Source organism: Protomyctophum parallelum (genome assembly GCF_964188405.1).
Source record: "Protomyctophum parallelum genome assembly, chromosome: 11".
Lineage (NCBI taxonomy): Eukaryota > Metazoa > Chordata > Actinopteri > Myctophiformes > Myctophidae > Protomyctophum > Protomyctophum parallelum.
This window is the reverse complement of record NC_139707.1, coordinates 31,005,121-31,028,405: the sequence shown is the minus strand read 5'-3', so window position 1 is coordinate 31,028,405 and position 23,285 is coordinate 31,005,121. Positions and strand designations below refer to the sequence as shown.

The window sequence follows — 23,285 nt, the reverse complement described above, 5'->3', positions numbered from 1 at the left end:
AATAGCTTACACTAAAGATCGGCTATATAAATCAAACATAACTCACACACTGTGAATGCAAAAGGCAAAAGGCAATAGTGAACATTATATCTCCTCTAAAGGAAAGGAAAGGTTTGTTTGTTTTCTGCCTCCGGTAGCGACACACAATCTACTCTGCATGTCTCCAAATAACATATAACGGCTTCCTTTGCTGAAGGTCGAATATCAATTTCTCCAGTAATCCTGGATGAGGACATCTCACAGTGATAATTCCACCCACTGCCAAGTCTCCTTAGCCAGCACGTCGCTTTGATTCTGTGCCCTGACCGGCCATTAGTGACAATCTGTGGACTGAAGCAGCTCATTATCTTTCATCTTCCACAGCGTTCTGTCCCCACCGCACTGCTGGGGGGCTGTTGAAACGCACACCCACACCCACACCCACACCCACACACACACACACACACACACACACACACACACACACACACACACACACACACACACACACACACCTGCATAGCCAGCCACACAGCACATTTTGAAACACCCACACATGCTCACAGCAGCACACACTTGCCTCCTCTCACTCGCACACACATTTGGCCACTGTAATCACACCCTCCTGCTCCACAGTCAAGGCACACAGCAAAGGCTGCTTGAATGATGAATGGCACCCATGATCAGAGGCTAGAGAGAGAGAGAGAGAGAGAGAGAGAGAGAGAGAGAGTGACCAGCACACACCCGATCCCTCATGGTTAAAAGGCTTGAAACAACGTCTGTCCCTAAGAGCAACGCCAATGAAACTCGCAGGGCCTGGAATTTCTCCTTGATAAAGGATAATGATGTTGGGTTTTTCCCTTCCTCTTTAAGCACTTAATTGAACGCTATAGCGCTCCTATTCTGGGCGTGTCATAATAATAGGTGAACATTTGGCTAAAATAGACGATCTACAAGCTACACTATCATTGTGAATGTGTGACCCACTGTGAGCTCGGCAGCTCGTTGATAGGTTTAGTTTTTTGCCTTTTGGCTGAGAGATGTGGTGTAAACACTAGAGAGCAGTCGTACCCAAACGTTTTTTAGCCCGCGACCCAAACCAGTGAAAATAGCAGATATACAAGCTCACAATGTATTGCATTGTGTTGCACTTATGTGAGCTTGTAGATCTGCTCTCTTCACCACTTATTTTCCTCTTCTAATTTATGGAACAGTGGAACTAAACCAAAATACAGCCAGAGGGATGTGTCTTCCTGCAGGGAAACACACCTGCAGTGTGCCACACACACACACACACACACACACACACACACACACACACACACACACACACACACACACACACACACACACACACACACACACACACACACACACACACACACACACACACACACACACACACACAGTACACACACACACACACACACACACACACACACACACACACACACACACACACACACACACACACACACACACACACACAGTACACACACACACACACAGTACACACACACACACACACACACACACACACACACACACACACACACACACACACACACACACAGAGGAGGTGTTCTCCTTACCGGGACAGGGGACGAAGCAGGGTCGTTCTAGCTCTAGTTGGCTCTGCCGGCTCAGTCTGTCTCCACACAGCTCATCCTCCACCAGCTTGAGGACGGCCGTGTCCGGTGAGTCCCCCCAGTGGGCCACACAGGACAGGCTCCTCCTCCGAAGACCCTCACCACATTCCGCTTCCTATGTACACACACACACACACACACACACACACACACACACACACACACACACACACACACACACACACACACACACACACACACACACACACACACACACACACATACATGATACACACATTTCTGTGAGACAACAGTACGAAAGGTTTCCCGACCACAGATAAACTCTGAACATTTGCTGAAGACCATTTTAAATATTTCAGAATGTACTGTTTCAGAGCCAAGATTGAATTAAATTAAATTATATTAAATTCAGTGTATATAAAGTTTTTTTAAGCTAAAGGTGGGTGTTATAATATTATTCAGCTTAATGCAGTTTACGTCCACAATGATGAATATTATATTATATAACTTTCTTAAAGGAGGAAGGGGGTCCTTTGGGCCTCTGAAGCTCTCTATGCTATTAAAGTTCTACAATAAAGGGGAAAACAAAGACACATACGCACTTAAATGTGACATTCACAATGAATAAGTCCGAACTGCGTGACAACAGAGCCGAGCTTGGGCCTTTGTTAATGTGCTGGCCAGTGGGGAATGGAGTCAATGGACTCAGGGGAGTAACAATGGAGCTGAAAAAACATTCAATTAAAACCCTTTTCAGAAGCAAGGTGGGGAGATGAGATGAACATGATAGAAAAGGGTGTTTTGCTGATGCTTCAGCTGCAAATTAAACAGTGTTTCATTAACAGATTGCGCTACGTATGTACCGTATCCTTACATAAAGATATTCAGCATTTTCACACCCTTTGAAATTGCTCTCCTACTGTATGTGAAGTTTGTGATCGCTACTGTAGGAAATGGTGTACTAAAGAAAAAGACAAGGGATAGGATAATGTAGAATATACTATATGCTAGGCTGTTTTAACACATTAAGTAATTTATGCCTTAAACCCTTAATCCAAGAATAACACAACAATAACTGCAAGAGAACATCTGCTAAAAAGCCACTCTCCTTCCTTCTCACCTCCTGCTGTTTTGTGTGCTGCAATGCAAACATGTGAAAGTAATTTATGTTGTATGTACTGTATGTTTGAGTCACCACTTTACTTTAGGCAAAGCAGATCAAAACAGCGAAGGTATAATAAGAATACAAATAAGTAGTTTAGTTTTAATCCAATTACACTCATTAGCCAACAGAGGTTGAATGCCAAATTATTTCAATTAATCACACTGCTTGGTATGCACCCAAAACGGCAAGCAGGATCATCAGCTTGCCTGGCTCCAAGACAAGGTGAAGTCCTTTGTAATTATGCTGTAAAATGAGATGCAGGTAGGCCATGTCAGAGGGCCCACAATAAAATGATGATTGCCAGTGGCTGACCACCAGATCATTCTGCCACAGACCTGTGTGTTTGTGTGAATACCGTATGCTTTATTTCACTGGTTCTTAACTTGGGAGACCGGGGACCACTGGAGGTCATTGGATCTTTAAGAGTCTGTAACTCTGAGAGTGTATAATGCTCCATTTGTACACACTCAGAGTTATATAGACTGAACAGACTGATCAAGTATTTAATGTTAATAGTGTGCACTGTGCATGTACATTGTGTGTGCATGCATCACAGTGTGATGCAATAAAATTGAGATCTTGGGGTAACGGACACAGGTGAACTCCAGAGCAACATTACTATGGATGTTTACTATAAATATTGCATAGCATGGCTGTTGTGTATATGGACATATACTATGTATGCAAATTGATTAACTGCAATATACATCAGGTTCAAGGTGTGCATATTGGAATCGGCTTGTGCTGAAATTGTCCCTGGCGTCAGGTCAATCGCAAAAAGTGATTCAATTTATTTTTAAATGGTATATTTGAATATTGGCTTGTTGTTTGTTCCCATGCAACATCTCTCTCCTATCAGAAATGTGTGTGCATCTGATAGCAGGTTGCAGGTTAGGAGGATTGCTCTCAGGCTCTCCTTAAAGGTAATATATAGGTAACATTTAGCCTATTTCTGAGCCCCTCCTATATTCAGCTATAGTGTAGGTTTTTTCCTAACACAAACATTAAAAGCCATTGACAATGAATGGAGAATTTACGTTATATGTAGACGAGCAAATCGGCTATTATGTCATAACACAAACATTAAATGCTATTGACAATGAATGGAGAATTTATGTCATACAGTATATATCTGAGCAAATCGGTATTTTTGTTAAATTCCCATTGACAGTGAATGGAGAATTTACTTCATATATGTCTGAGCATATTTATTATTATTTTATTTTAAACCGGCTCGGATTAATGGAACTTAATATACTTTAAGTTTCTATTTATTGAATACAACGAAAACTAAGAAAAATCACACTTGTGTGAAGTGAGGGGAGCTCTTATCGTCATACATCATCATACATCACATTCTGTGCTCTGCCAATCAAATCATCTCAAATTTGGTGCACACAAACACACAAAGCTGGGCATAGGCATTCCGTGCTCAGCCAATCAAATCATCTCAAATTTTGTACACACAAACACAAAGCAAAGCAAAGCAAAGTTACTATATTTACCCAGGGTAACTGGACTAAGCTCAATAACTTGTTTACAGCCAGGCCCTGCTCATAGAACATTTCATGGTAGGGGCTCAATGCCTTGCTCAAGGGCACTTCAACGGTGGTAATTTTAACGTGCCGGTCCGGGGATACGAACTAGCGACCTTCCGATATCAAGACCGCTCCGCAAACCGTTCGGCCACCGCTGCCCCCACACACAGCTCAGCATACGAGCACCCCTCAAAAATAGTACCATAACATTTTCTTTTACACATCAGTGGTCCCCGGCCCACATGTTGAGAATGACATGGCATCACATATTTTAATGACTGAAGCCACATGAAGACCCATGATCCACGAGCCAAGAGCCACACCGTGGATGATCCCAAGATCCACATAATTTGAATTTTCATTTAGCCTTTATTTAATCAGGAGAAAAAGCCCCATTGAGATATAATCTCGTTTTTCAAGGGAGACCTGGCCAAGAAAGGCAGCAGGCAGAGCACGCAGCATTCAAATGGCTGAAGATTACTCAGGCTTGGATAAGAAACTGGGCACTCCTTGGTGAGTTGACAGGCCATCACTGCAAGGTGTGCCTTTTAAAGACAGCTGTCACAGTCACTGAAAGAAGATCTCCTAAACACCTGCAACAAAATGATTCATAAACACTTAAACCCTCTATTCTTTAGTAAAAAACAGACTTAAACCAAAATAGTTTGGCTTAAAATAGCGGATAGTCTATTTTTGACAATTGTTCCCCCCAAGAATAGAGGGGTTCAAGCTGGGGTTCAAGTGGATAACTAGAGACTGACCGATGCCATATTGTTTTGTCCAATGTCGATCCCTAAACCTAAAAACTAACACAATAGCATTGTGATAGATAAAAAACATGAATTAAACATTATGTTAAACAACACAATATAATGAAGCTACATACAGGCAAATCTATCTATCCATCCATCCATCCATCCATCCAACAACATATTTGTTTACTTTACATTTGCTGCCCAAAATAGGGACACTAGGTTGAAAGCGGTTAAAATCATAGCTGCACATGAAAGAAGACCCATTTCTCAGTTGTCAAGAGGTTTAAAAGTCAACGTGACAGCCCAGAATAAATATATTGCACTGTTATTTTCTAAAGAGAGAGAGAGAGAGAGAGAAAGACAATCAAAGTAGGTATCACTGGACTTCAATATAAAACTAAACCAAAAAGGTCCAAAAAGCATGACATCATATTTCACATCTGTTGCTGTCTATTGCAGCAGCAAGAAAACATTGTTCACAAAACCGTCTTCTGTGGTGTCACGCCCTTCAGTGTGAGAGTTGGCACCGTGAACTAACTGCCAGTCCATTAAAGTCAGGTTGGTGGCTGCTGGTGGCAATGCTCAACGAGGCAACAAGGTGGTCATCTGTCACTGTTGTTCGGCACTTTGACTTGAAAGCTTTTGTGTGAGAAAACAGACTGACTGACAGAGGTACAGTACATTGATCCAAACATCACAGTTAGGTAAAGCAGATTCAGTGGTTCCCAAATGTTTTAGCTCGATACCCAAAAGAAAGATTTGACTGAACCCAAACTAGTGAAAATAGCATCAGGACAGTCTGTCCTGATGAAGGTCAGGTTATAGAGAGTATATATGCGCGTGACATCATCATCAAACCAGGAAGTTACGTGGGAACGCCTACTGAGTGCCAAAAAACTACTTTCTGGCCTTGACAGCCCATACATCCAAACAGAGTCCAATATGATTGCATTAAATACGTTAAATGACGTTAAACTCACTTTGCCACTCGATTTGCCATTCACTTTATGCATGTGCATACCCTCTATTATAGAAACCGAAACAAGCTCAAGTGTTGCAAAGTCAGCAAACCAGCCAATAAAATAATAAGAACGGATTTGTCACTGTACATTTGCACATACTGCATTCAACCCATATTAACTAACATCGAGTGGCAAAGTGAGTTTAACGTTGTTTTAATGCAATCAGACTTTATGTTTGCATGTATGGGCTGTTTTGTGACATTCCTGCATAACCTCCGGGTATGATGATGATGTCACGTACACACCCTCTATTACCATTAGTATGGCAGCTGGGGGTTAAGGGTCTTGCTCAGGGGCACTTAGACACTTGGACTGGGCGGACCAGCGGGTGAACCGGTGACCTTGTGATTACCAGGCGGCCTCACTACCCGCTGTGCTGACTGTCCATCTGCCTTGTCACGCTAGCCTGGCATTGCCAGACTGATCACGTGGGCTCACTCACAAGTTGCTCTGCGGGAGGAATTTGAGAGTCAGTACATGATCAGTCTAGCAATGCCAGGCTATATTTTCTCGCCAGTTCTGACTGCAAGTGCGGAGAGCAGTGCAGGTAATTTAACAGTTCATTTTTAGCTTGACTTTGAATGAATTGACTATTAGGAAACAGTCACCGTTCCGTTTGTTTTAATACAGCACAAACATAAATCACACATGCATTCAATGATACTATACAAAAACAATTCACACACAATTCAATGTGTGTAGGCCTATCCCACATCCCTTGCAGCTACAAATTCTGTTCATTCGGCATTTTTGTCAGGTCTCTGAGGAAAGTCAAATTCATCAGCCACTGTCATCCAAATGTTCACATAATACTGCTTGGTTGGACACACAAACCTCATGGCAATATCCATCACATCTATCATATTTTTTTCCACACAGTGCTTTCAGGCGAATAATACAATGACAGTGGAGAAACTGGGGGGAAATTTGAGCTTTGAACATTATGTAGCGCCCACCATGGCTGCAGCACTGTCCACTCCAAGTTTTGACTCAGGGAAGATCAGTTTTTGGTGTTGCTGAATTCCGATCACATCTCTGTGTCACTGTTGGACTGGACGACTGAAGGGTGTTGATGACATTCATCATTTCAGTCCTGTTTTTAACAGCCAAACAAATCCTTGGCAGGCTGAAAGCGACGCCTCCTTCAATCTCTCGCCATCCTGACGGGATTTCTTGAGTTTGGCGAATACTTGGCATACGCGATAGAAGGCTGCAGTGGTCGCCAAACCTTTTTAGACCAATCCGCTTTGTTAAAATAGACTGCTGTGTGACCTTCACTGTCCAATGAGTTGTGGAGCAAAGATTTGAGTTAAAAATGTAATACAAATGTACATGGTTTTTCTAAAATAACAGATCTACAAGCTCATAGCATGGCACACTGTGACGCACTATGAAAAGCCAAAGTATAAAATATGGTTAGGTTAAATTGATTGTGACACAGATGCTTTCCGGGTTTTAATGGGCCTCACAGAACTGAAGGTTTGCCTGTTATCACATGCCAAGAATAGGGACACTCATTGGTCAAGTGGTTAATAATAATTACATTATTTTATTTCACATCAAAAGTTCTGCTGTTATTGTCAAAATGTGCTAGTCCTTCAGTGAAGATTCAATACTACTAATCTCTAGATCCGTAATCTCTCAAGAACAGATTCCGAGCTACGCTACTGAATCTGTCAGCAGGGCCATTCAGAATGTGTATATACATTGTTGATAGTGGGAATGAAAACATAGGCACCCCACAGGAAGTGGAGGGCTGAGGGCGGGCCAACATCCTGTTATACACATTCTATTGCTAGATCAGTGGTTCTCAAAGTGGTGTCCGGAGACCCTCAGGGATCCTTGAGGGGGTTCCATGAGGTCCCGCGCTAGGGATATTTCACTTTCAAACACGTCTGGGGTCATTTTAACTATTTATCTACTTAGGCTTTCATAAGACTGTTTGTTTAGGTTGCTTGAGTCAGTATTACAACACTGTTGAATCTGTTAAAGCGTTATTTAGATTTTATATTCATTCCTCATTCTTCCAATACAACTTCAAACTCTAATGCGTGAGGGGCGGTGTTTATCCTTGTTTCTTTATTAGTATATATAGATTTCTTTCATTTCCCCCCAAATAAAAAATAAATACGAAAAGATCTATTAAAAAAACATGCGTGGCACCAGATGATACGATATTAGCAGAATGGTGAGCATACCTCCACAGCACAGAGGGACCAGTCTCCTAACAGCCAGGTGTAGCAGGGCTGTATGGGGCATGGTTTGGTCTGGGTGAGCTGGCTGGGGCATGGACGGCCCTCCTCGTGAGCCTGCTGCAGGATGCGCCTGCTGCGCTCTGTGTGACCTGCAGGCACACAGCACAACATGCACCCAGTGTTAAGAACAGAACACAATGAAATGGAACAGAACAGAACCCCACAACACAGCACAATTTGTGCTGTGTTACTACAGACTGGCAGTTGAATGAAATGGGGAGATCACTCGGTTGGAAGGTGTGAAAGTCTATGGCTTTTTCAACAATGCTTCCCTACATCCTTCGGCCCAACGCAACAGTGTAAACACAGTCCATTCAACAGCAGATTTTCGGCAACAGACGCTTTCCAACGTCGGTGCGGTGAAGAACTACCTTTAGGAACAGCACAGCACAGCACAGAATATAATAGTGATACCGGATGTTGGATTCAAACCAAATTAGTCACGTTGGGTGCAAGGTAAGATAGGCAGCTATTGGCCAAGTGTACTATTTTACTACCGTCAAACCAGAGGCCATAGACTTGTTTATCGTTGTCAGAAACAAAATCACCAATGTCACAAGTGTAAAGAAAAGTGTGGATTTTTTTGTGCACTCCATGCTTTGTAGCGTTCATGAGAAATAAGAGGATAGAGGTAAGGTAAAGCAGGAGAGGTAAGAAGAAAAGAACATTTGTTAGTGGCCCGAAAAGGTGTAGGCTACAGAGGCTTTTTATTTTTTTGAATATAACACAATGAAGAAAATGTCACACTGTATTGCGGCACCAGTAAAGAAATATACTGAATATAAAAGGAATAGTACCTGAGGGCAGTCAGTGCTGCATAATTAGGTTTGCGCTTTGCTTTGAACTTAAAGTTCTATTTTGTCGGGTGGATGGAAACCTTGTATGTCCAAAACTGTGTTCCAATGGATCCAATGTGGTTGTTCATTTTGTCACAAGCCCTGTTAATACTTTCCATTGGTTCGATATTTATAAAACCCACAGACAGACTTGAAAGTTGAAATATGGAGATACAGGTTTTCTGCCCCACAGTGACGATGTGCTGATTTAGTGGAAGCTGGACAGGAAGGCTAAGTGTCACACTCACAGCAAGAAAGAAATTAGCACCACCACCCCGATCTGTCTAACTGTGTCAGCATGGCTATTTATGCGCACGCCTGACTGATTCACACACCAAGTGCTACACTCAAGTGTGTCATTAATAACAAGATCGAGGCAGAGCAGCTAGAGTGAGGGAAAGGGCAACAGTAAAAAGGAAAGAAAAGAAAATTGAGCCAGACCAATATGTCGGCCATTATTTGACATTGTTATGAGAATTATGCAGACAATGTGACTTGATCTTTTACAATTTACAATTTAGGCATTTAGCAGACGCTCTTGATCCAGATTCCAGAGCGACTTACATTAAGCAAAAACAAAAGCATGGCATACATCACATATATAAAAAGTAGTTATCATGAATCATGTATAAACTAAGAACGTAACAGTGGAGTATCTATGTCAACTATACATACTATACTATATTATATATTATACAATATACATGTGTACTATAAAGTGCTATGACAACATCAAATGCAATTCTAGTGCTGTCTACGTAACAAGCTATAATTCTGTCTAAAATACTATCTAAGTCTACTCTACATAAAGTGCTATCTAAGGGGCTAGGCTAGGGCAAGTGCTACGGGCCATGGTGGAGTCTGAAGAGGTGGGTTTTCAGACTACGGCGGAAGATTGGGAGTGAGGCTGCAGTTCTGACTGTGATGGGAAGTGCAAGTTTTGGAGCCAGAAGGGAGAAGAGTTTGGGACGTGTGGAGCGTTGTCCCGGCGTTTTTAGTGAAGGTACCTCCAGCTTCCCTGCGTTGGCTGATCTGAGTGTGCGGGAGGGTTTGTAGCCAGGGTACGATCATACTTGTGAGATATAGCCTTTGGTTGCTTTGAATGCCAGCATCAGAGTTTTGTATTCTGTGTGGGCTTCTGTGCGGGCTTAAGTGCACATGCCGGTAGGCCAGTAAGGAGGGAGTTACAACAGTCAAGTTTTGACAAGACTGTTGTCTGGATTAGGAGCTGGGCTGATTCCTGGGTGAGGAACGGTCTAATTCGTGTTTGCTTGTTCAATGTATATTTTACATACATTACAATACATTAAATTATCTCTTCATATACTACCTGTCAAGCAGAAATCTCTTGCAAATTGACATTGTTTGGTAACAGTTTGTGTTGCAATGTGACCAGAATAAATCTTTTTGCAGAAGATCAGAAGATATTTATTTGAGCAGGAGATTCAGCCGAGTATAAGTCTTTTAGTATTGTTGTAGCGGACGAAGATGAGCTGTTCTATTCTGTTTCATTTTGCTGACCCCCAGCATGAGAACCACTGGTCTAGAACTCTCCCAAAACACCATAGATATTATTATTATTTTCTTTTTAACGTGTATGTTTCTGTGTCACAACCATATTAACCGTTATAACATTAGCAGCTGTTTTCAGTAGGTTCGAGCTGCGGCGGCGTTGCATGCAGTGCGGTTGCAGACTTCCGCGGTGCGGGTCAGAGCTTAGGAGGCAGCCAATTATGACCAGGTCGCTAATACAGGCAGCCAATCATGACTATAGGTCGCTACGACGCGATTGGCTACACGAGTGGTGCACTCTCATTGGCTTAGGCGGCGTTTCAGAGTATACCATTGGCTTAGGGGCAGTCAATCATGACTTGGTCGCTAAAGCCAACAGCAGAGGATGTAGGCTAGGTTTCACCTGGCATATGCCATGTTCCACACAAACATGCTGTTTGTGTGGAAGAAAAATGACGTGACTCTGAAGACTTGTCTCTCAGTCAGTCAGTCAGTCAGTCAGTCAGTCAGTCAGTCAATCCGCCAGTCCGTCATTCCGTCCATTAGGACAGATGTTAGTGGTTATCTACACTGCACTAATAACCTGCTGGACAGGGAGATGGCTCATCTCCCCGTAAGCTCCAGGGGTGGATGGGGAGTTTCTTTAGAAGACAGACACAGTTAGACTCCCGTCGGTCTCCCCATCATCGCTGGGATAAAGAAAGCCGGGATAAGCAGAAGGCTCTCTGTGGTACCCTGACAGAGAGAAAACATCTCAGCAAACCATCTGACACGGATACGACAGGGATCCGTCAGCCCAGCCTGACAGATGACGCAGTCTCGGAATGATGCACGTGGTGCGTGAGCACGTGCATGAGAGAGAAGGAGAGCTGAGGGAGAGTGTGTGAGAGAGATGGAGGAAGAGAGAGAGAGAGAGAGAGAGAGAGATAATAAATGCCCAGTGAACAGCTTGTATAATATTAGACAAGCCTTTCGGAGTGATGAACAGACGGAGTGCGGAGGGAGATGGGCATGCCAATATGACAAATTAAAATTAATGAAGTTGCGAAGATATATTGTTGAGTCATTCTAATTAATGAATAACAAGCTGTGAGACTATGGCATGCAGAGACTTTTGAGGGAAAAAAAAACTAAAAACAAAAAAACAATGTATGCATTCAGGTTAAAATATTAACTAGTGTATATTATGGTCAGACGCAGCCACAGGTTCACAACTACAAATTGCGGTGTAGTAGACTGTATGTGGGGGGGATGAATATTGAATTGTGGTCTGAATCATTTATGTATAGAAAAAAATATATTATTCTCAATAATATGCCTCATGCCACCAAAAGCTGTCAATTTCACATGGAATTCTAATGACGCGGGGGGTAATTGCGAGTATATAGATTATCGAAGGATATACAAGTGGGCTGTTTCCCATGGATAATGCGACGCGTGGATTTCAGACTCACATTAAATATTGTAATGCTTTTAAATGTATTCATGCACAGTTCAACATCTGAGTGGAATAATGAGAGGCGTGGGAGGCGTGTGGGGGTTGGCCGTGCATTCTATCAACAGATGGGTGCTCCCAGTGGCGCTGGGTATTTGCACAGGACCTTGTTTTGTTTGTTTTGAAAATGAAAGTGGGTGGGTGGGTGCTGCTCTCCCCTCGAAACTTTTGAAGTAAGACTGATGTAGCCTATAAAGCTGAGAAGGAGGCTGTGTACTGTAAGGGTGGGTTGACTCCACAGGGCATTAAATGCCCCACTAGAGCTGGCAAACTATCATTTTTCTCATTGAGTATTCAGTGGATTAAATTTTAATTAAATGAATAATCAAGATGTGTGTATTTATATACTGGTACAGGACGTATCGTTACTGACGATATTTGCGTACTTCTACAAGCTATTGTTAAAGCGATATTTCCGTTATTATCTTCTACTTTTGCTATTCTTTTTATTTGAATCCCGAAAAGTAACAGATTTGGACATACTGACATAAGTTCCACCCGACAGAGAGGATTATGTATTTGGCCACGCAAGTCGCACCCCCATCTGAAACGATTTGGTGCCAGCTATAGGGACACCCCATAAAAAGTAACAGTTTTGGGACATGCTGTATGAGGATTCATACTGTATATATAAGACATTGTATAACTGTATAACAACTTTACTGTGAAATGAACTGTGGCACCCCTAGTGTGGAGTTGATATTCTGTCCTGTACCTTGGTTCCCACAGGTATGAGAGCATTCAGCCCAAGGTGACCACTGTGAGAGGAGACAGCTGACCGGACAGTCCACCACACAGTCTTCAGACAGATTCCAATTGTTGACCGCACCCAACTGATGAAGAAACAAAACGTGAAGGTTAGGAGCAGTGGTGATAAGTAAGTGCTCAAGTATTTAAAAGTATAGTTCACCAACAGAAATTACTTTTTTCTATCGATTAATCACCCCATGGAGCCTTGAATTCATTGTTTTTGTCGCATTCCTATGCCAATAATTTGATGACTGCAGAGTCTCAATTCAGCCTCCTCAATTAAGTCTCCTACCGGAGAACTACTTGTTAAGTACAATTTTTACTTTACTGGAGAATTTATTTTACTTGTACTTTACTACTCCACTGCATGCAATAGCCTATAGTACTTTTACTCCTCTACCTTTATTAGAAAACCTTATACTTATATTTTATAGATTTTGATTATTAAAAAAAAAAAACACTATGGTGAACTGCAAATTTCAAACATTTTATACATTTGAAAACTGAAATGGGACTTTCTGCATAATGACTAATTTACATTTTCGGTACTTTTGTACCAATACTTTTGTAAAGTAAATGGTGAACTTTTAATGTAATGGAGTATTTCTACATTGTGGTATTGATACTTTTACTTCAGTAAAACAATATTACTTTTTACACCACGTCCACTGGTCATGATCATGCAGAGTCTTCCTTTCTCATGAGAAAGAAAGAGGGCTAGCCAATTAATTCCGATAAAAATAGCAGTAGTCTACATTTGCATAATGTTGAGTTAAAATAAAATATTTCACGGTGGGGGTGCATTCGAGGACAGTGTAGAAAGACAGTCGCGTCACAGTTTAATTTACAAAATAGGCATTTAGCAAACACACTTAATAAACAGAGCTACTTAGAAAGTACAAGATTGGAGTATAAACAAACGACAGGGTAAATGGACCTGTAAATTGAATGCTAAGAAAACAATTAAGTGCTTCAAAGTCTAACAAACTAGTATATCGTTGCTGTTGGGCAGTAGCCAACTATCTCAGTTTTTTATCTCTTTAAATTTCCTTTAATAAATGCGTGCTATTGACCACCCTTTACGTCTGTATGTGGCTTTCACAAATATTGAACCAATGAAAAGTATTACAAAAGCGCTTCTGACTAAACTTCCTAACTTGACTTTGACATTCTAATCGAAACAAAAACATCTCCACATTAATGGTCAAAAACCTCCTAAACTCCACTTGAGCTGTACTTTACTTGGATAAAGTGATGATACTATAAGGACCAATTCAAGTATCTGACTATGTATACCGTACAGTCACCATACCGACTTTGACGAGGCAGTGTTGTGTTGTTTTAAAAACGTATATATTTTTTTACCCCCGAAAAGTTAATATTTTTTAATATAGTTGGTTTCTGCACCAAGATATCAGGTTGACATCAAACTTAGCATATGTCTAAACAGCATGCTATCTATCTAAGAAAATAAACAGAATTATGTATATGTCTAACCCTGTTTAACCTATACGTCTTACTGGGGGACCGCCAGCCAGGTAAGAGCCACCGCAGGAGAGAGAGACAGACATAGGGAGGCAGAGAGCGCCGACCGCTGCTGGGCACGGTTATTGACGCTTGTTATATCCCCAATCACGTCTTACGTCAACCCGACCTGTCACCGATGAGATGCCGACCGGAAACCTTTAAATCTGAGCGCCGCTCTCTCACTCCTGTTCTGTCCGGCACGGGCTAACGCTGGCGGTAAGTGAGAACCCGAACATACCTCCTCATATCGCTATATAATAGTAGCCTGGCAAGTAATGCATCTCTCTCTCATCCACAACAGGCATATGCACGGGACTTCTCATAAAGAGCGCCTCTAAGGAAATAAGGAGGAACACAGCCCACAGGCAAAGAGACAAGGAAAAGAGGGAACAAAGGAGGCCACTCAATCACCTGCCTCCGACTGGAGTGATAAGTGAATATTAGTGCCTGAAGCACCTGCCTTCTTCTTTCCGTTAACTTTCTGAACTGTGAATAATCACACAGCCTGAGCTGTCTATATCGGGCTCCCACTGTAGAGACGGTCCCCCTACCCCGAACCCGCCGAGGGAGCTAGAAGGAGGACATAGACTGTTTGACTTATTATTAAAACGTTATTTGTATTGGCCCATACCCCCGATTGTCCTCAAAGCTGTTGAAATACCTGTGAAACAATAAAACCTGAGGCCTGGAGCCAACTCCTATACCCTCTCTTGTGTCTTGGTTTGAGGCAGATGCTACAGTCTTTATAACTTTCACTCTGTGTAGCATCTGTGTAGTATTAGATATGTATTTTTCCCTTTTTCTTTTGAGTAAAACCGTTTTTTAGAATCGGCCTCAGGTTTAAATGTCAACCAAGATACAATCTGCATGCTTAGTGTGTTCAGCTGAAATATGATTTAGTCATCTCAAAGTGGGGTCTGGGGAACCGTATAGCCTAAATATAGTCAATATACAAACTCATAACGTGTCACAATTGCGAGGCGTTGTGACCTTTAACACAATTCTTCTCTTTTGGGGGTCCCTGGCGCTAAATCTTTGCAGATACTGTACATATCGTCTCTGTCGGGTGGAAACCTCATATGTCCAAAACTGCTACTTTTCAGTATTCAAAAACACAAAAAGTTATAATACGGAGATAAGAGGTTTCTGCTGTGAAAATGTTTGAGAACCACAGGATTAGGCCACGCTCCCTGGGGTTCCAGCTGTTCAGCTCAAAGATTAATCGCTGGCCAGAGGGAGGAGTTTACCTGTTGGCACACAATCAGTTCCAGCACCTTGCCGTCGCTGCGCACGCAGTCCAGAAGGCGTGACCGAGATCCCTGACCACACACTGCCTTCTCATTCAGCTGGCATGTACTCCAGTCTGAAACGCGCGCGCGCACACACACACACACACACACACACACACACACACACACACACACACACACACACACACACACACACACACACACACACACACACACACACACGCACACGCACACACAGGTTTGTATTACTATACTTGGGAGAAAAATATAAGATTTATAATTTTCCATAGTTTTCCCGATCGTCTATTTTCCAAATTGTTTTAACTCTAAAACTAACCCACTAACATCTAAAAACCTACCTTTCTGGAAAATCTTTGGTAGGGGAAATATCAACATTTTAAAACAGCAATACAATGTAAATTGTACATTTGTATACTTTGAAAGGCATGTACTTTTGAATACTGAAATATTTTTTGAGCACTCTCACATCCTACTTCAACTCATGAATCTGACAGAGCAACTTATTATAGGAAACGGGTTAGGGTTATGTCCAAAACAGTTACTTTTCAGAATTCAAATTCAAAAGTATCATACCAGATCTACTTTTGATGCTTTTGTGGGACGCCGGACTATGGCCAATTAGTATAGGGCGGAGATACAGTAAGAGGTTTCTGCCCGACATTATGACCTCCAATACTTCAATAACTCCAAGTACTGGGGTTTGAGTCAGACTGTCACACAAACCTGAGAGACGGTACTGGTAGGTGAAGCAGGTGCTGTTGAGCAGACAGGCTTCAGACTGTACATCCTCTGGACAGGCCTGATCTTCTGAGGAGGGGAGACGCAGGACATGTCTTGTCCTGTTCCTCACTGCGGCCAGGTCATCACACTGCTGCAACCACAGCAAGACGATGTCACTCACACACTGCTGCAACCACAGCAAGACGATGTCACTCACACACTGCTGCAACCACAGCAAGACGATGTCACTCACACACTGCTGCAACCACAGCAAGACGATGTCACTCACACACTGCTGCAACTACAGCAAGACAACGTCACTCACACACTGCTGCAACTACAGTAAGACAACGTCACTCACACACTGCTGCAACCACAGCAAGACGATGTCACTCACACACTGCTGCAACTACAGCAAGACAACGTCACTCACACACTGCTGCAACCACAGCAAGACAATGTCACTCACACACTGCTGCAACTACAGCAAGACAACGTCACTCACACACTGCTGCAACCACAGCAAGACGATGTCACTCACACACTGCTGCAACTACAGCAAGACAACGTCACTCACACACTGCTGCAACCACAGCAAGACGATGTCACTCACACACTGCTGCAACTACAGCAAGACAACGTCACTCACACACTGCTGCAACCACAGCAAGACAATGTCACTCACACACTGCTGCAACTACAGCAAGACAGTGTCACTCACACACTGCTGCAACTACAGCAAGACAACGTCACTCACACACTGCTGCAACTACAGCAAGACAACGTCACTTACACACTGCTGCAACCACAGCAAGACAGTGTCACTCACACACTGCTGCAACCACAGCAAGACAACGTCACTCACACACTGCTGCAACTACAGCAAGACAACGTCACTCACACACTGCTGCAACTACAGCAAGACAGTGTCACTCACACACTGCTGCAACCACAGCAAGACGATGTCACTCACACACTGCTGCAACCACAGCAAGACAACGTCACTCACACACTGCTGCAACTACAGCAAGACAACGTCACTCACACACTGCTGCAACTACAGCAAGACGATGTCACTCACACACTGCTGCAACCACAGCAAGACAACGTCACTCACACACTGCTGCAACCACAGCAAGACAGCGTCACTTACACACTGCTGCAACCACAGCAAGACGATGTCACTCACACACTGCTGCAACTACAGCAAGACAGCGTCACTCACACACTGCTGCAACCACAGCAAGACGATGTCACTCACACACTGCTGCAACTACAGCAAGACAACGTCACTCACACACTGCTGCAACTACAGCAAGACAGTGTCACTCACACACTGCTGCAACCACAGCAAGACGATGTCACTCACACACTGCTGCAACCACAGCAAGACAGTGTCACTCACACACTGCTGCAACCACAGCAAGACAACGTCACTCACACACTGCTGCAACCACAGCAAGACAGTGTCACTCACACACTGCTGCAACCACAGCAAGACAACGTCACTCACACACTGCTGCAACCACAGCAAGACAGTGTCACTCACACACTGCTGCAACCACAGCAAGACAACGTCACTCACACACTGCTGCAACCACAGCAAGACAACGTCACTCACACACTGCTGCAACTACAGCAAGACAACGTCACTCACACACTGCTGCAACCACAGCAAGACAGTGTCACTCACACACTGCTGCAACTACAGCAAGACAGCATCACTCCCACACTGCTGCAACTACAGCAAGACAGCATCACTCCCACACTGCTGCAACCACAGCAAGACGATGTCACTCACACACTGCTGCAACCACAGCAAGACAGCATCACTCCCACTGCTGTCACACATAGTCACCTCACTGCAGTTTCTCTGTTATTTGTTATGAGCGTGTAACTATTTTTGCTACGGGGACGGGAAGAAGTGGTGTGAATAACACAATATATAAACTTATATAAACTTTATTACAGGCTCGTGGCCCACAGGGTAAGACAGTACATCACAAATACGAGAATACAAATAAAATAAAATAAAAATACAGTACATTTACCCAGCCCCACAGGTTACCACTCTAGGCGAGGCACTTATACCAGTGTCCTCTGATGGTAGAAGTGTACCTTACAGAACTACGGCCTGGGTCTGTCAACTGACCAATGAGTCCATTCAGTGAGCGATCCAGCCTGCTCATGAATTTAAATGTCAAGTTCCTCAACAGAGCCATGAAAGTAGTGAGTCCCAATGAACAGAAAAGCCCACTGGCTCTAGTGCTCCTTGGTTTCTTTAACAGGATACGAAGACAGTTATTATAGGCTACTTGCAGTTTGCGTAAGCTCTCCTTCTTGTACTTTACCCACAGTGGAGCTGTGTAGAGAGGGGTGCAATAAGCTCTAAAGAGGTTTACCTTAACATCCGTAGTACAATGGTGAAATTTACGGACCAACATGTTGGCTTGTACATAAAGCATTCTCCTCTGTCTAAACATGTCCTCGTCATCCTGGTATCCGTTATGATATGCCCAAGATATTTTGTAATTTTGGACACACCCATAATTTGACCAGACAGATGAAAGGCAGGAAACTTAAGTTCCAGATCTTCTTTAGTTCTACATATGAGTATCATGCTCTTCTTGGCATTATACTGAATATCAAAGTCAATACCGTAATTTGTACATATATTGAGTAGCTGTTAACAATAAAGAACATGTCACATTGTATTGCAGTACCATTAAATAGAAGAAAAAAGTCCTGATGCACACCTACAACAGGTGCGTATGGAGAAGTAGAGAAAAAAGGGATCCGTCTTCACTTGCAGAATTAGATTTATTGAGCAACGTTTCGGTCGTTCAGACCTTCATCAGGCATCTAACAGCATTTAACAGGCATATAACAGTTTACAGAAAAAAGCACAGGAAAGTACAATTTAATAAAAGGTCTGCTAAGAGGATTTAAAACCCAGGTCCAACTTCATATTCAATTCATTAGAAATTGATTCATCGTGAGCTTGTAGATTATTTTTGCTACTTTTGTGCGACAATGTAGTATGACAAATTAAACATTATAGGAGATCTCTCTCTCTCTCTCTCTCTCGCAGCAGTTGAAGCACTTCTCTATCACTGTCATTCCCTAATGAGATGAGGCCCGTTGATCAAACATGATTGTCACGCTAACAGCCCCCCCCACCCCCCCCAGCCCACACACACACACACACACACACACAAAGATAGACAGATGCAAGACGCCTTTGCCAGGGCCAATTTAATTTCAACTGCAACTAATTTTGCGAGCCTGATCTGAGAACAGTTTAATGTTTTGTTTGTGTACAGGCTGGAAAAAGCATCAAAACAGCTTGTAATGGAGCTCAATACCGCTGTCGGGCGGAAAACTCATGTCAATTTTCAGGAAATTGAGAAAAAATAACCTGTGTCCCAATGGATCCACAAAAAGCTGATCTACAAGCTTGTGAGCTGAGCTTGTAGATCTGTGGTCATTACTTTACAAAAAAAATAATTAAATAAATAACATAAAATGTTGAAATGTGGAGATACAAAGTTTCCGCCTCACAGTGACAGGGAGAATGGAAGGAGTTGTTCAGTAATACAACAACACAACACCACAGAAGCCAACTTCACTACGTGCTTGATCATCAATTGCAGCAGTTGTTCCTTATTCCCTTTCAGCTGCCAGTGTCTATTTTTGCACAAATCGCTTGCTCGACATCTTAACAATATGCATAATATAGACATGGAAACATAATATATTTGTACATACAGTGTATGTCAAGAGGATAAAACTAAAATAAAGCCAGAGAGCTTATTTCCACTGTGGTTCTTTGAGAGAAAGTGTATGTGTAAAGTGACTGTTATGCTGTTCTGATTTCAGTAATATTACCAATGCTCAATCCCTTACATAATGTCACCTTAATAATAGATGAAAGACCGCATACCATCCGCTCACAAACTCAATTTAACATTGATGAGAACTCTTTTGGGAAAAGAAGGCAAAAGGATGGCAAGAACATCGGGTATAAATCCAGTTTAGTTTGCCTGGGCACACAAAATGTGCTAAGGCAATCATTTCTTTCTCCAGGTGCTATAATTTTGAATTATGGAACAAGAAGTTCTCCAATATTAATACATTAATATATTACTTTTGATCAGCTTGCTTCTTCTTCTTTTTCTTCTATGAGCTGAGGAAATACATTTGATTTTTCTACATTTCACCCTAGCGTCCCTATTCTCAGGGCAAAGATTTTTGGTGAAGATATTATGTTATTACCATATTACTAAATAGTAGCCCGGGCTGTTAATATGCAAAATCGATTCGGACCCCTAGGCCGTTATTCGCCATAGGCTGTTATTTATTTTTGCACCGGCCTGCACAAGGCCATTATTTGGTTTCAGTATATACATACAGTAACATACAGTAACGTGTAAATATTGTCTGGAACTGGTATTACCGTAATACTAATTAAAAAAACAAAGCTACAGTACATACAGTAAAGCGTTTACAAGTATACTGTACAAAACAACATATAATAATACTGTACAGGGTTCCTACCGCCATGAAATTCAATTAATTATTTTTTCATTTCATAAATAACAACCGAACAGCATAGTGTTACTTTTTTTACATCTGTTCTTTTTTCCATGTTGTCTTGCTTGATATCATACAATATCCTCATTAATGCATAGGCCTGGAAATGGGGTAAAAATACATTTGGAAATGTTGTAGAATATACTCATCATCCTCCTCCAATTTAGTGCAACAATGTTGTACAAGACCTACAAGCTCACAACGCGCCGAGGCTCGACGCATTGTGAGCTTGTAGATCTGCTATTTCTTTGCACACCGGCCACGGCTTTTTGCACCGGTCTACACCTGGCCATCATTTGGTTACATACAGTTCCATGCAGTCATCTTTTTTTAGTATGGTAAACAATAAACATAGCAGGCAATGCATTTTGATTTAATTGTAAGAGGGAGCGTATATCAACACACAGGTTTAACCACTACATGTTCTGATTGAGCAAGGGGAAACAGCGGACAAATAAATGATTTCATTATAAACTGTAGGCCTACGTACTGATTGAATAAAACCATAATTTATTGGCCTACACTACACATAGCCTACTGTAGTACTGTACTGTGTGTAGTCAAGTGGCTAAACCCCACAGGTTAGGTTACAGGCGATAGAAAATGTAATGTCAAGCAGAGCCATGTGGTGCACGTGAACTATATGCCGATAGCATCTCACTCCAAAAAAAAAAAGCATATAAAAAACATTAATTATACACCCAATGAAAATTTACACTTCACGGATTATAGGCCATTTGGAATTAGAACAATCAGTTGAAGATTGGCTGAGAATAGCACGATTTAAATATCAACCTTTTTGTTGCTATGAGGACTTGATCATGGTGGTGGTGTTTTATACTTGTGAGGACCTGGCTGGCGCACGCCGCGCACCGAAAATGGATGATCTGCTCTGCAAGCTCACAAAGCGCTGTCATGCAACACTTGAAGCTTGTAGATATACACAGATGACAATAAACATTTCACAGAATATATACCACTTTGAATTAAAACAATTGGTTGTGCATAGGCTGCAGGGCAGCACTTGTGAAACTATAGCCGATTTATTTTATGGATGTGGAGGACTGGTGTTGCGCTGTTGTGAGGTGATCGAGTGGCGTGTGGAGATCTGCAAACTCAACACGGTGAACACGCATGTAATAATATAAATGAGGGCTGAGGCTGATTAAGTTAGCAAATAACGGTCCATGGGCCGTTATATGGGGGAGGGTGGTTATTTGAAGGAGGGCGGTTATTACGTAAAATGGTGTCAGTACCTGGGCCGTTATTAGGTGCTGGGCGGCTATTTGAGCATGGGCTGTTATTTGGTAATATACGGTATATATAATAACCAGTGTTGTGACTAACGCCCTTACATCGCGTTACGTTACATAACTTAACTACTATTTGCAATAATTTGTAACCTAACGCTTTACATTTCCCATTCCATAACGTCGTTATAATTACTGTGCGTGTGTTAACCGCGTTATGGCGTTATGTCAATTGATGTGATCAGTGAAAAGTCTCGCCATGCAGCTGAGCCGCTTGTCTATCATACAGGCGTCTCTGTGCTACTGAAGTGAAGGGGGCAAATAAAGTTGTTAATCGATATAATTCAACTAAACTGCGGGAAAAACACAGATGTACAAGCCCAACGCGCTGTGCATTGCGACGGGTAGATAACTACTTCCAGCGCAGGAAGGGCGCATGCTTATGACGCTCTTTAACTATGCATTCAGCAGCCAGCGACAGTCACAACACAGAACACACGAGCACTGCAGCAGATGGAATGCACAGGCAGAACCGACACAACTTTATTGCACACATCTGTGCTTTCATCCACGCTTCCATAGCCTTTTAAATCTTATTTCCCATCCACGGGCACAAGCAATGTGTTATCAGCAGCTTCCACCGGACCACCCGATCTGTGGTGGTGTTCTGTTGACGAGGGAAGCTACTAGCTAGTAGCTAGCATGGGAGCTAACGTTCCATATAGTCAGAAGGAGTCCTCTTTAATAACACTATACTTTCCATCCGTTCCCCAACCCGGGCCCTCACACTCGCTGCTGCGTTTACACGGGCAGACACAAAGACAAATGGGAATATCATTTGGAGCTTTAACAATGAATGATAGACTGTATTGTTGCGTCTGCCCGTGTTTAATGGTCAGGGTTTCACTGTCCACAGCAGGCAGACCTGTCAAAACGATGCACTTCCCAAAACTCATGCCACATGCCACCACCTATAAATTCAAACCCACCTCTGGAATATTGCTATC

The 23,285-nt window shown here is 42.5% G+C and overlaps 1 protein-coding gene across 1 annotated transcript in view; it reads right to left on the bottom strand.

The window, feature by feature from the left end:
- thsd7ba (thrombospondin, type I, domain containing 7Ba) overlaps positions 1-23,285 on the bottom strand; it is a 255,663-nt gene that overhangs the window by 11,583 nt on the left and 220,795 nt on the right. Inside the window, exons 19-23 of the mRNA XM_083776564.1 lie at positions 16,439-16,586; positions 15,692-15,807; positions 12,883-13,000; positions 8,268-8,413; positions 1,572-1,743 (exon numbers count right to left, since the gene is read on the bottom strand). Coding sequence (XP_083632690.1) covers positions 1,572-1,743; positions 8,268-8,413; positions 12,883-13,000; positions 15,692-15,807; positions 16,439-16,586 — 700 coding nt within the window. The remainder of the gene's footprint in view (positions 1-1,571; positions 1,744-8,267; positions 8,414-12,882; positions 13,001-15,691; positions 15,808-16,438; positions 16,587-23,285) is intronic.